We start from the raw sequence: 14019 nt of genomic DNA on the forward strand, positions 1-14019 counted from the left end.
TCATGGACTTTGTCGCGACTCCAGCAATTTATCGGCAGCGGGTGAACCCAATCGACCTTCATGCCAGGGAGTTGGCCGCCGCCGAATTCTCCACATACGCCTGAGAAACTTTCGACAACCGTAACTCTGATATCTTTTGAGATGATGTAACTCCGCCGCTGCGCATTCAGGGTTCCTGCGTTTCGCTTGTGCATCCCTTGCAAGCAAGGCCAACGCCCGGCATCTCCTCGAGCCATCCCCCCATTCGCAACGAACGACCACCTCAGCCCACGACAACACCGCATCTCGGACCGGTAGCCATGTCTACCGCCGTTAATGCCGCGAATGGGACCTCGGCTGGCCAGGACAAGGGAGCCCCGGCCCTTCCGGTGAGGAAGTACAAAGCATCCGACCTGCCGTTGCCGTCCGCGACTCGCACCGCCATCGAAAACCTCGTCCACGGCTTTAAGAAGAAGGGCGGCTATGATGCGATCCGGAAGCAAGTGTGGGAAAAGTTCGAGGCCAGTGTATGGGTTCAACCGACTCCTGTGGCTACCTTGGGCCGGTCGCTAACGTTCACAAGGACTACGAGGCTCAAGTCACCCAGGCGATTCTCGAGGTCGCCGAGCAGGAAGTCGAGCGCAACCCCGTCCAGCTTCTAACCCTCGACCGCGGAAAGGCCGCAGCGCTCATCGACGGTGCGCTAGACCGCAGCGGAGTCTACCAAAAAGCCGAGGAGGTCATCAGCGCGCTGATCGATGCCCGCGCCATCGAGGCGCACATTCGAGAGCTCCGCCGCGCCGAGATTGGCGACGAAGCCGCCGAGCAGGAGCGGATGCGGGGCTCCAAGACCGACGAGGAATACGCCGCCGAGACCGCCGCCCGCCGCGCCGAGAGAGAGCGCGTCCGCGCAGAGCTCCGGGCCGTCGAGGAGAAGAAGCGAGAGCTCGAGCGAGAGATCAAGGCCAAGGAAGAGGCCAAGCGGCGCGAGGCCGAGAGGGCTGCCCGCGAGGAACGGAGGAGGAAGGAGCGCGAGGAGGACGAGCGGAGGGAGAAGGAGCGCCGCGAGCGCCGCGAGCTCCGAGAGAAAGAAAGGGAGCGGGAAAGGGAGCGAGAGAGGGAGAGGGAACGAGAGCGAGAACGGGAACGCGAACGAGACTGGGACAGAGACTCTCGGAGAGACAGAGATCGGAGCCGCGATCGAGACAGGGACCGTGATCGCGATCGAGACCGGTTCGCCGAGCGCGGATACGATAGCTACCGAGGCACGCCCCGAGATCGATCTCGAGACAGAGATAGGGCAAGAGACCGAGATCGCGACCGAGATCGCGATAGGGATAGGGATCGGGACCGCGACCGCGACCGCGACCGCGACAGGGATAAGGACGACACGGACCGAGATCACAAAGACAAGGACCGCGACCGCGACCGTGACCGTGACCGTGACCGTGACCGGGATCGCGATCGGGATCGCGATCGGGACCGAGGCCGACGTGATAGCCACGACAGCAGGGCCAAGCCTGGGAAGGAGGAGCGCGCAGAAGAGGTCAAGCTCACGCTTACCAAGGAGGATCACGAACGCCTGGAGCGAGAGGCTCTGGAGAAGATCCTCCGGGAGAGCAAGCGTGTCGAGAAGAAGCTTCCGGAGCTTGAGGTGGACGAAACGCTGGTCCCACCTCCCAAGAAAGCGAAGCCTGCGTCGGCAATCGATCCTATTCAGCGGCCATCACAAAAGGCTGCCGAGGCAAAACTGGCAGAGGCAAAGAAGGCTGCGGTGGCTGCCGAGCCGAAGGAGCCGACCAAGGAAATCAAGGAAGCAAAGGATTCCAATGAAGTCAAGGATGCCACCAAGGAACCCAAGGAAAGCAAAGACACCACGGCTGCTACGGACAAGAAACCGGAGGCAAAGCCTGAGAGGCGGACATCTAGGAGCCCCTCCCCCTCGTCGCGCACTCAACGGACCAAAGACCGAAGCCGATCCAGGGGCGACGACCGCAGGCGGAGGGATCGGTCACGCTCCCCGCCGCCACGAGAACGAAGTCGCTCCCGCAGAAGAAGTCGGTCAAGGTTGAGAGATAGGAGGGATGACCACGATGACTATCGGCACGGCCGTCGCGACGATTCTCGGGATGCTCGCAGAGAGCGGGATGCTTCTCGCACGCGGACGGAACGTCGCGAGCGGAGTCGTTCTCGGCCCAGAACCGCCCGGTCCGATGACAGGAGGGTCAGAGACAGGAGCCGCTCCCGACGCCGCGACGACCGCGATCGGAGCCGCTCGCCCCGTGCGAGGACCGAACGGCGAGACCGCTCTCGTTCTCGGCTTCGCTACGGCCGCCGCGAGAGGACTCGCTCCCCGTCCAGGGATCGCTATCGGGATCGGCGCGATCGCAGCCGGGACCGCAGCCGAGATCGAGACCGCGATCGCGACAGAGACCGAGACAGGGCGAGGGCGAGGGACGACGACAAAGACCGGCGGGCCAGGAGCCGTTCTCGCTCCGTGGCCGCCGCGGCTCGGCCTCCGTCCCGCCTAAGCCAGGCGGAGCTCGAAGCCTGGAAGCAGGCCGAGGTGAAGAAGCGCGAGCAAGAGGCCAAGGCCTATCTCGCCGCGCAGAAGGAGGCGCGGGAGAAAGGCCTGCCGGTCCCCGGCATCGACGACCGTCGTGCCTCCGAGAGGTCGCCCGATCTCCGCCGCCGTGAGCCCGAAGAGGCCGACCGCTACCTGCCGTCCAACCGAGACCGAGACCGGGACCGGGATCGGGAGCGCGATCGCGATCGCGACCGATCACGGAACCGCTCGCGCTCCCGTGACCCCATGGACTACCGCGGCGGCGACCGCTACGACGGGGACCGCCACAGGCACCGAGACCGGGACAGAGCCCGCGACAGGGACCGCTCGCGGGACCGGTCCCGCGATCGCGCTCGGCGAAGAAGCCGGTCCCGAAGTCGCGATCGCGAGAGGGACCGTTCCCGGGACAGGGATCGCGACAGGCACCGCGACAGGGACCGGTCGAGGGATCGGGATGCCCGGGATAGGAGCAGGGACAGAGACTACCGGCGCAGTCGTCGCGAGCGGAGCGTGTCTTCTCGGCGTGACCGCGATCGGGACCGGGACCGGGATCGGGATTACGACCGCCGGCGTCGCGATGATAGCCGGAGACGAAGCAGGAGCCGTGGTTAGGCAGGCGATGGTGGCGCTCGCCGCCCCGTAATGGATGTCGGGTCGGTGAAGCGTGTGCTATTCGGCGGGGAGGAGATTCGGCCCTCCCTCTGATCATGGGTATTAATGGGCGTCGGGCAGGATCTGGGTTTTGGAGAGGCGCTCGAGGGATACCTCACTACCTACCTATTTAACACCAGAAACATGGTCCTCATTTCACGAAGTCTGCCGGTTTGCACTTGATCCACCTTGCCAAGGTCTGAGCATTTCGATGTGCCATATCTACCCAGGCATACCATTGAAGGGTCCAAAATCATCACTTCACCTCGTCTTGACGGGTGTCTGTCTAATTAGATACCCTTCCCAAGTCCGAATCCCAAGTGCCATCCGATGTGTCTATCCCACCCGACTCGTGCCCAAACGCCAGGAAGCCAGCAAACCCATGGAATCCAAAAGTTTACACCAAGGCTTTGCTCCCCCTCACGTCCCCCTCCCCCTCGCCCACCCAACCGTCCATCATGACCCTCCCACCACCTCCGACACACGGCCCCCGTTCACCAGAGACGCGATCGTCCCTCCATAAAAGAACCCTCCCACAATCACCATGCCTATAAGCGCCGCCGCGCCCGCGATCAAGGCCCGACGCAAGCCAAACACGGAGACCGTGCACCCCCTTTGCTGCTGCTGCTGCTGCTGGTGGTGGTGATCGTCGCCCTCGTCATCTGAGGCGGACCCGCGAACGGCCTCGTAGCCGCCCCGGGCGTACACCAGCCCCGTGTTCCACAGCGACACCAGCTGGTCGCGGCCGAGGGAGTAGTACACGAGCCCCGCGAGGGCGATGGTGTAGCCGACGAGCTGCAAGCCAGAAATGGGGGTGTGCCAGATGGCGACGGAGATGATGACGAGAAGGATGTTTTTGAGGATGCCCGTCAGCGTCATGACGAGGCCGGAGGTTTTGCCAATCTGTTGGGGGTCTTGTCAGCATGGGTGGGGCAGGCGCCGGGCGGGGGAGGGATAGACAAGAGGCTCACCAGGAAGACGCTGCTCACGTTGAGCATGAAGGCCACGACGGCGTTGAGGAGCAGGAAGCCGAAACCCGCGCGGGCGAAGTCGGCCGGGTTGAACTTGTGAGCCTCGGAGGCCACGGCGACGACGACGTTCATGACGGCGCAGACGGGGGCGTAGTAGTACAGGCTCACGAGGGGGTCCATCTTCTGCGCCGCCGAATCCCCGGACAGGAGGACCTGGATCATGATGAGGCGGACGGCCTCGAAGACGGTGCCGCCCAGCTGATACAAGAAGCCCGCCAGGCTGAAGTCGATCTCCCCCACGCTCGCCAGGGCGACGCCCGCGACGATGAAGAGGATGTTGACCAGCCTGCGGAGCGAGGGCTCCTCGACCCGCCAGGCCCAGGCCGTCAGAAGCACCGCGACGGGCGCGGCCGCCTTGAGCATCTGGATGAAGGCCACGCTCAGGTACAGGTACACCATGTTGCTGCAGACCAGGCTGGCGCTGTAAAGCAGGCCGATGGGCACGATGGCGCGCAGGTAGAGGCGGCCCGTCATCTTGACGCTGTGGCGGCCGTCAAGCAGGCGCGTGGTGCGCGCCAGGACCTGGGTGGCGGCGGTTGCGAAGATGAGATGCCAGCATGTTAGGGTGACGGCTGCGGAAAGAAAGGTTGTGTTAGTCGTTGATGCGCGGAGCTGAAAGACGAGCGAGGCAGGTGAGAGAGGATGGAGGTTGAAGAGAGGGACGTACGGTATCCTATCTTCAGGTTAGCCCTCGTGTCTTTGACGATTCATTCTGCGGCCCACCTCCCCCCGACGAGGGCTTGTGGGGTGGGTTGAGAGACTTACTGAATCCCCGGCTATCGATGATCCATTTGTTGAAAAGAATGGTCAAATTGGAGAAGAAGATCCAGCTCCTGCCGAGCTGGGTCAGTCGCGCCAACAAGTCTCTTCTTCTTGGTTCCCAACGTACGCGATGTAGAAAACCGCATGCACCGATCGCTCGGCAGCAGCGCTGGGCTTCTCGACCTGGCGTTCGACATCATCCTCGGCCATGACAGAGTATCGGGAGCGGGCGGACGGTCGGTCGGACTGACGGAGCAACACCAAGCTGTTAACACTTCACCGGCTCCGGTCAAACGGACCGGACGGTAGAAAAAAAAAACGAGAGGCAACGTGCTTGGGTGCGGCGAGGCCGGGCAAGACAACGAGCAAATGAAGATGCTCCGAAAGGATGAACCAAGAGAGGGGGGAGTAGGGGGTAAGACGCGCGAGAGAGCAACGTCGCGGCCTGGTATTGGCTTCGCCCGGGACCTGCGACCCAAGAAACGGCCCGCGGGATGGAGGTGCAACGAGCGCGGGGCAAGCCAAAAAAAAAAAAAAAAAAAAAAAAAAAAAGCGACGGAGGGAGGGAAAAAGAGACCTGGTCGAGCAGCCCATGAAGAAAGACAAAGTCAGAACAAAGCAGGCTTCGTGTTCCCCCGAGGGGCCGAGAAATCCGATCAAAGATCAGCCTTGTCGCCGAGCATGCCTCCACCGGGACCCATGAGAGGATCTGCAGGTGGCCTTGGGAACCTGGAGGGCTGAGCTCTGACAGGCGCGCTGCATGCCACCCTCCCACTCTCCCTTGCCAACCGATGGGGGGGACCCCCTTGTCTCTGTCTCCCGAGGGTCGTGGTGACGTGATGTGACTCGCCGAATCCCACCCCCCAGCCTCAGAACATGTCCTCAGGACCCCTGCCATGCTTGCAACGGCGCAGGCCTAGGGCTATTGGGCTATTGGAACCTGAGTGAGATCGAGAAGAAATCTTTGAATTACTGCAGAAATGGCCTGAGCGTATTTTTTTTTGGTTTCTCACATTGCAGAGCAAGGGAACGACCTGACCTGCCTAGGGACTTATAGTATGTAGAGAACCCTACCCAGACAGCCGGGTCGTCGAGCAGTACCTACGTGAGTACGTGTACTGCCCACCTTACCCCAAAGAGCCGACGACGATTCACCCACTTAGCGCCGTGTAGGGAAGCCATTGACACACCTCCGATACCCGGTTCCCTCAGTTCGGTATCCTGGCTTTGAACTTCTTCCAGATTCTTCTTTTGACAGGACAACAACAAACAAGAAAAAGGGGCAAAGGGGGAAGCAAACCCTGGAAGGATCAGGATCAGGCAACCCAGGGTACGATGAGACAAGGAAAAGCCAGATGCAAGAGCTGCAAAGAAAGAACCATGGAAATGGAACTACGGGCAGGGCAGTCTGCAGTTGGTGATAAACGCCCGGTACTTAGTACCTAACGTTTGTTAGTTGTGGTTGGACCCCAAGACCGTCCTACCTATCGCCTACCTTACGTACTGTGGAGGCATTGTCTTGCGACAGGAAGCATCTACATAGGTACGGGCCAAGACGGGATCCAGGTCCCGCGTCTTGCCCTATACTACGCAGTACCTACCTACCTAGGTCCCTTACCTAGGTAACTGTCCGCAACCTACCCACTTGGGCGCCGTAGTCGGTCGATCTGTTGGCGCCGTTGCTTTCCAAGCCGCAACCGTTCGCAGCGCAAGAGCCAGGGTCGGCGGCCCCACAACAAAGTGTCTTGGAGAGTGGGATCGGTCCGTCCAGGCGGCCAATGGCTGCGTCACGACGCAGAAGCCAAGCTGTTCCCATCCATGGCTCCAGCATGTGGAGACATGAACAAGGACACCTGCGATCCTCCCTTTTTTGACATTTTTTTTTTCCTTCAAAGGGTTCGAGCGCAACACCCATTCTTCTGCACCCTGTCCTCTTCCATCCCACGTGCACGCGTGACGCGTTTGAGCCAGCTCGTTCTAGCACCAGCATGGCATTTTGGACGCTTGCTTCCTTTGGGCCTCTCGCAGTTTTCGCAACGTGAAACGTCCCAGCTCGTTACCTGGCCCAGCCCTGGTTCCTAGAGTTCCGCCACTAGGTTGATCCACCGGTCCCCCGTTCCCCGCGAGAGAAGCAATGAACTCCGACGCCAGGCGCCTTGCGAGCCAGTTCAGCACCCGCAGTAGCCTCGACTTTCCATCCCACCATTATTACGTCCAGGAGTTTAAGAACCGGCTCGAGAACCCCAGCTTCATCTTCACCGTCGCCCTCGTTGTCGTCACGATAGCGTACCAGACGGCACACCGGTTTCGCCCGCTGCCCTCGCTTCCTCAGCTCCTCTGGGACGCCCTCGTCACCCTGGTTCCGGCGCGACTGCTGTTCGCCCTCGAAAGCTTTCTCAACCCTCCCTTGTTTCCGAATGTCATGCAGAAGAAGCAAGTCCCGACGCGAGCTGCCAAGAGCGATGCGCTGCGGAGGATCCTGGGCATGGACAGCGGCCGCGGAATCCTGAGCTCCGTCTCCCAGGCCGGCCGCAAGGGTTTCGGCGGCCGGCCCGGCGCCCTGGGAAGCAGAGCTGCGGCCGGCAGGCCGCCCGGGCTGGGCAACTATGACAACTCGTGCTACCAGAACAGCATCCTCCAAGGCCTGGCGTCCCTCGAGCTGCTGCCGGCCTATCTCTCCGCCGTTTCGCTCCAGCAAGCCCCCGGCGCGTCGCCCACCCGAACCGTCGACACGCTCCGCGAGCTGATTGCCGACCTCACCAACCCTCTGAGCGAGGGCAAGACCCTCTGGACCCCCAGGGTCCTCAAGAACATGAGCACGTGGACGCAACAAGATGCGCAGGAGTACTACTCGAAGCTCCTCGACCAGATCGACACCGAGATCGCCAAGGCGTCGAGGGCGTCCGTGGGCTCCCCGTCGTTGGAGCCCGAGCGCAGCGACAGCGACTCCTCGGTGAGCCGCGCCAGCCACCACAGCCACCACAGCAACGACAGCCACGACAGCAACGACAGCGGATACCACAGCATGGCCAGCCATGCTCGCTCCACCCCGGAGCCTCGGCTGGCAAGGAACCCTCTGGAGGGCCTGATCGCCCAGCGCGTCGCCTGCGTCCGCTGCGGGCACTGCGAAGGGCTGACCATGATCCCCTTCAACTGCCTGACGCTGACGCTGGGCGACCTCCCGGAACACGACCTTTACGAGCGGCTGGACCACTACACCAAGGTCGAGCCCATCGAGAACGTCGAATGCCCCAAGTGCACCCTGCTGCTATGCCGCGATCTTGTCAACGCCGTCGCCGCCCGCACCGGGATGCAGCCCGACCTCCAGCAGAGGCTCCAGGCCATCGAGGAGGCGCTCGAAGACGAGCTGTTCGACGAGCCAACCCTGACCAAGAAGTGCAACATCCAGGCAAAGATGAGGGCCAGCGCGACAAAGACCAAACAAGTCGCCCTCGCGCGGCCCCCGCAGAGCCTCGTGTTTCACATCAACCGATCGGCCTTTGACGAGCGCACCGGCTACCTGTACAAGAACTCGGCCGCCGTTCGGTTCCCCATGCTTCTCGACCTCGGGCCGTGGTGTCTGGGGAGCAAGACGGAGCCGAAAGAGGGGTCTGTTCCCGCGCAAGACGTGGAACGGTGGACGCTCGACCCCAAGGCGTCCATGGTGGCGGGTGATCGGGGGCAGTCCAGGGTCGCGGGTCCGATCTACGAGCTGCGCGCGGTGGTCACCCACCAGGGACACCACGAAAACGGCCACTACGTCTGCTACAGGAGACACCCTGTCCCCAGCGCCCCTCGTAGGGCCGCGAAAGAAGATGGCCGAGATCCAGATGCCGACCTGGACTCGGGCATCGATGAGGACGACAACAAGAGCCACGCGGCCGCGGACGGCCCGGCGAGCCCGGTCACCGAGGCCGAAGAACCACCCAGCGTGTCTGCCGGGCACGACGAGCCCAAGTTTCGGTGGTGGAGGCTGAGCGACGAGGATGCGTATCTCGTGGACGAGCAGACGGTCCTCGCCCAGGGCGGCGTCTTCATGCTCTTCTACGACTGCGTGGACCACACTCAGGTCCTGGTATCGGACGCGGAGGAGGCCCCTGCGGCCCAGCAAGCCTCTCAAGATGCGGGCGTGCCGGTCCTTGCGTCTGCAGAAACCGAGCCTGCGGCGGCCCAACCCGATTCGCAGTCGACGGAGCCCATCGAGCCGATGTGCCTCGACAGCCGCGTGCCAGATCCTGTCCCGGAGGCTGCTGCCGCCGTCGAGGTGGCCCCCGGCGACTCGGAACAAGGACCCGGAGCCGCCGCGGCTCAAGAAGCCGCCGCATCGACTCCTGAGGCACCAGCGGAAAGCTCCGATCCCAAAGATGACCCGTCGACGCCACGGGATGACGCTCAGGGTACGGCACCCATTACCATGGGAGATGAGATCCAGGGGGACACCATCTCGTCCTCGAGTCCGTCACGGGAGCAGATATCGGAGGTTTAGGCGATCACAGCAGAGCGACGGTTGGAACAGGGTCCGCGGGTTTTGAGGATTCGCGGTTGAGCGTGAGCCCTGGGATGTACTGTATCATGCATAGCGAATGGCGTTCTTGGCTTGGGCGGGGCAGGCAGGATAGGAGGGAGGTTTTTCGTGTTTCTTTCGGTAGCCGGCATGGGTTTAGAAGGCCCTCGGGACAGACGGCAACGGGATTCTTCGACGACTGCACGGATGGGTCACGCGGTTTCTGCTTTGCTTTGGAAGGCGGACAGACGGGTCGGACAGGAGTTATCCTGCTTCATATAGCTCATGCAACAGCGGGGCGGGCTTGGAGTTTTCGGCGAGCGATGGCATACTCAGGTTTCTCTTCTTACTCTCCAGGAGATTCTTTGTGTTCCTCTGGTACCATGGTGTTGGAGAACGGATGAGAGTGAGCCTCTCTACTACGTAATAATACCTATCCGAGTTGAACATGTGGGACGGCCTCCCTTGTCCTTGGCTTCCGTTGCGGGCAGGTGGGGCTGGAGATTCAACGTCTCGGCTCCACCCAGCAAGAAATCGATAAGAAATTTCCCAGAGCCGGAAAGCCCACGACGTGCTTTGATACCATCGGTCAACCACAAACAACACCATGGCCAAGGGTACCATAACCAAGGGGAAAAAAGGTATGAAATGAGCCCTTTGGCACATGACACCTTGCTTCGTTGCCCTTTTGGCGGCATGTCCATCTAACCCTTGCATCCACGCAGCCCCATCAAAACACTCCCGCGCCGCCCGGCGCGCGACCTCGCCCGGCATCGACACGGACAAGTCCCTAAAGGATGTCCAGCCGCCGCCCGGCTCGATCGACCGGCGCCCGGCCGTCCTCGCGGCCCACCACGCCGCCGGCGTGACCAAGAAGGCCAAGTCCGGGCGCAAGGCGGTGCTCAGCTCGCGCGCGCGCCGGCGGCAGCTCAAGAGCATGGACCGCGCCGAGGCCGTCATGGACCGCACGGCCGTCAAGGTGCAAAAGAGCATCGGCCACGCCAAGGTCATCAGCGCGCGCAAGAAGGCCTGGGACGACATCAACCGCGAGGCGTTTGAGCGGACCGAGAAGCTCAAGCTGAGCCGCAAGGCGCTGGCCAAGCTGGAGGAGGACGCCATGGTGGAGGCCTTTTACGCCGACGAGGACGGGAACGTGGAGATGGGCGGCGCCGAGGAGGAGGAGGAGGGGAAGAAGGAGAAGGAGGCAAAGAAGGAGGCGAGAGCGGAGGCGGCTGGCCCTGCTCCTGCCAACGCCGGCGTCGTCGGGGCGCCGCCGCAGGTCGCGAGCATGGAAGAGGAGGAGATTCTCTAGCGCGGAGCCGCGTGCCGCGCGCATACCGTGCTTGCCAGGCCGGATCTTGCCAAAGCTTCTCCTCGTCATCTTGCGGCCACGAGGGAGGCTTGCTACGAGCTCGGCTTCGGGATGGCGGGAGGAGTGCCCCGGGCTGTTTATCCTTACGACGTAACGATTTCATGGAACCCATCGGACGCATCACGGGGACGGGTGGGTGGCCGCATCCGGAGAGGAGACACGAGGCCCTTGCAACCGAAAGCATCATGCTCCGGTGCCTTGAAGGGAAAGATCTCCGCCAGGGAAAGCGTTCGGCAGGGATTTGCGTTTTGGTGACCGGGGGGGCCGAGAATGGCAGCTTCTTTCTGTCGCGTGGGCCGCACCCAATGCTGCTCTTCACGATCCGGCATCTCTCCCTACCGCATCCCGAGCCGGAGAAGGCCTTCTGTCTCAAACAGGCCTGTTGGAGGCCGCGTGGTTAGCTAACATCGCGCGCGACCCAGCTACCTCTCTCCACCTATCTAGATACCCAACACGACACGGCCTCGCCAAATGGGAAAAGAGTAACAAAAGGACGAAAAAGGGAGATGGACATTTCTTGTTTAGGGACTGAGAATCAACCATAGTAGTAGTATTAGTACCAGATACCGCCCCTGCTATACTGCGCTCCCATTCTGTTCGTGCCAAGCAAGAGAGAGTCAACGAATACCTATGCAAGAGAGAGTGTGCGTTTGGAGGGAAGAGAGGGCAGGCGTTATTGTTATGGCTTTCCCCATGATTCAATGCATTCTAATTCTCAACACGGCACTCGAGACCACACGCTCCTCCACCGCTCCACCGCTCCACCGCAAAAACAGCCGCAAACGTCCAAGCTGGCTCATGTCTGTCTTTTTCTCCTGGGTCCCCATCAACAGGCCTCCGATGGCATTGCAACGCCGGACCCAGGCTCCAGATCCGACGGCGGGCTCGGCCACCCCAGCGCAGGGCCCAGCGGCAGCGGCAGCGACGAGAACATCCGGTACGAGGTCGAGGCCGGAGCCGACAGCCTCCGCAGCCTCAAGTCCTCGAGGAGGGCGGGGATCCGGGGTCCGCCGCAGGCCACGTGCTGCATCAGCTCCATCTGCAGCCGGTAGCTCTCCTCCTTGAGGACGGCGATCTCGTCGCTTTTCCTCTCCATCTCCTCCTCCAGCTCGATCACGCGGCTCTGGGTGTCCTCGATCCACTGCTTCTTCTTTTCGCGGTACCGCTTCGCCGAGGCCCGGTTCCGCTCGAGCAGGCGGTCCTTCCGGCTGGGCTTGCCGCCGCGCTTCTTCTGGCGAGCCGGTCCTGGCCTGCTGGACGAGGGGCCCGGCTTCGTGGCGGAGCTCGTCGCTGGGCCCGCCGAGGGGCCTGGCTGCGCCGACATGGCTGGCTCCGCTCGCCAGGGTCGCGTCGTCCTTCTCCTCCGGGTCCCTGCCCACGATTCCGGATCATCGGGCACCGGCTCTGGCTCCAAGGATCCGGCCAGGTCCTGGTCCGACTCTCGGTCGAATGGATCTTCATCTGTGTCTTGGACGGGGTCTAGGACCGGATCCAGCTCTGGCTCTTGGCACAGCTCGTGAAACGGATCGTGAGCCCCAGGGGTTTGATCGAGCTGGAGCTCAAAATCAAGCGCCAGCTCAAGCTCAGGCTCGGCGTGGGCGTCATCGAGCTGGGGGCTTGGAAAGGGGTCGTCTAGCTCCATGTGCGACTCGGACCCCGAGAAGAAGCCGAAATCGCTCGGAGAGTCCCCCAGGAGACGGACCTCCTCCCGCCATCCGGATCCTGGAAATGGTGCAAGCTCGGCGTGCTGCTCGAAGCGGAGAGAGGCTGCTAACGCTGGCTGCGGAGCAATGCTGGTAGCCAGAGCTCTGTCGCCGCGAAGATATTCCTCAAAATGAACGAACTCCCCAAAGCTAACATCGGCATCGCTGGGCCCGTCCATTGGGTTGGTGGATGGAGGAATTACATGGGTTCCGGAACGGTCGTTGAGGAAAAACGAGGGAATGGGAGAAGGTTGGCCCCTGAAACGAGAGGAAGGGACGGGAGAAACGAAAGACTAGGTACCCGGGAAGAGAGAAGAAGAGGGGAGTATCAAGGGAGCGGATGAGCAAGCGAAGGAGAGCCAGTATTTTGATTGTGCGAAGCGCGGCGCTCAATCGATTTACCGATGTCCATGCTTGCCTCCCGAGATCAACTATGTACCCAGCCAGCGGGGGAGGGGGGGCCAGATGTTGAGAATGTAGTCCCATGAATGCCAGGTGGTGACTGGCCGTTGACTTTGTTTTGACGCCCGCATTGGGTCTGGACCGCAGAGCAAAGGCCGGTCCGAAGTTGTGAAGAGAGGAGGCTGGCTCTGCGCTTGGGAGAAAGCTCGGATAAGACCGGGCGAGGGTTTACGGCGACGGGACGTCGGATGCTTGTCTCCGCGGGCGATCGACAGCAGGGGAGCTCCTCCGAGCAGAGTGAGCAGGCCGCCTGGTTCGTTCTGATCGCTTCAACAGAAGAACGAAACCCAACCTTGCCGTCTCATTTCAGCCTACCTAGATGCCTAATTTGTTGTTTATACATAGAGGGACCGTGAGGGATTCCCGTGGTCCGTTCAAACCAACCAAAGATCACCCACCGCAGACTTCCCTGCTCCGCTTCCCTCGGCCAGGTGATCCTTGAATAGTCACTTTGAAGTCTCTGAAAGTAGCTAACAGCAACGTCACAACACCATACACCAGCCGCGCAGGATCGTAGCTACCACATGTTGGCACGGAACAGGTAGAACACACTTTGTTCAAACCGCATCTGCTCGAGGCAGTAGTTAGCCATCAGGGTTATCACTTCCATATTAGTTCTTTGATTGTCTGCCTAGTTATATACATATATATATGTATGTATATTTTCATGAGTCAACACTGTTTACAGAGATGACTTTCTTTTCACTCCTCAAGCTGCTCAAAGCATGGCCGAGAAACCTTCAGGGCAAAGAGGCCGTCGAGGGCAACGTGTGCCCGAGGGAGGAAGGCGGTGGTGGTGGTGGTGATGGTGGTGGTGGTGATGGTGGTGGTGGTGATGGTGGTGGTGGTGTAAGAGGTGGACCACAGGACAACCAGGATCCGGGTCATTGATCGGTCGTAGCGGGTCTTTGGGGGGGGGGGAGCCTAGCCCCACCTGCAACTTTAATGGCACGACACGCGCGTCTCGCGCCGGCAGGAATCGCGTTTCC

General features: G+C 61.5%; 5 protein-coding genes across 5 annotated transcripts; 3 read left to right on the forward strand and 2 right to left on the reverse strand.

Annotated features, from left to right (window-relative positions):
* Positions 1-299: 299 nt before the first annotated feature.
* Positions 300-3157, forward strand: VTJ83DRAFT_5860 (uncharacterized protein; the record flags this gene model as incomplete). Its single annotated transcript, XM_071012507.1, has 2 exons — positions 300-506; positions 563-3157. 2 exons carry the CDS (start codon positions 300-302, stop codon positions 3155-3157), a joined length of 2802 nt encoding a protein of 933 aa, XP_070865235.1.
* Positions 3158-3652: 495 nt separating this feature from the next.
* VTJ83DRAFT_5861 (uncharacterized protein) lies at positions 3653-5199 on the reverse strand (the record flags this gene model as incomplete). The annotated part of the gene is made up of 5 exons (XM_071012508.1): positions 3653-4099; positions 4168-4799; positions 4895-4900; positions 4993-5060; positions 5117-5199. 5 exons carry the CDS (start codon positions 5197-5199, stop codon positions 3653-3655), a joined length of 1236 nt encoding a protein of 411 aa, XP_070865236.1.
* Positions 5200-7123: 1924 nt separating this feature from the next.
* On the forward strand, positions 7124-9475 carry VTJ83DRAFT_5862 (uncharacterized protein; the record flags this gene model as incomplete). Its single annotated transcript, XM_071012509.1, has 1 exon — positions 7124-9475. One exon carries the CDS (start codon positions 7124-7126, stop codon positions 9473-9475), a length of 2352 nt encoding a protein of 783 aa, XP_070865237.1.
* A 625-nt stretch (positions 9476-10100) lies between these two features.
* Positions 10101-10805, forward strand: VTJ83DRAFT_5863 (uncharacterized protein; the record flags this gene model as incomplete). The annotated part of the gene is made up of 2 exons (XM_071012510.1): positions 10101-10134; positions 10219-10805. The coding sequence occupies 2 exons, from the start codon at positions 10101-10103 to the stop codon at positions 10803-10805; spliced, it is 621 nt and encodes a 206-aa protein (XP_070865238.1).
* Positions 10806-11691: 886 nt separating this feature from the next.
* VTJ83DRAFT_5864 (uncharacterized protein) lies at positions 11692-12747 on the reverse strand (the record flags this gene model as incomplete). The annotated part of the gene is made up of 1 exon (XM_071012511.1): positions 11692-12747. The coding sequence occupies one exon, from the start codon at positions 12745-12747 to the stop codon at positions 11692-11694; it is 1056 nt and encodes a 351-aa protein (XP_070865239.1).
* Positions 12748-14019: the final 1272 nt, after the last annotated feature.

Source organism: Remersonia thermophila, chromosome 5 (assembly GCF_042764415.1).
Source record: "Remersonia thermophila strain ATCC 22073 chromosome 5, whole genome shotgun sequence".
Taxonomy (NCBI): Eukaryota; Fungi; Ascomycota; class Sordariomycetes; order Sordariales; family Chaetomiaceae; genus Remersonia; species Remersonia thermophila.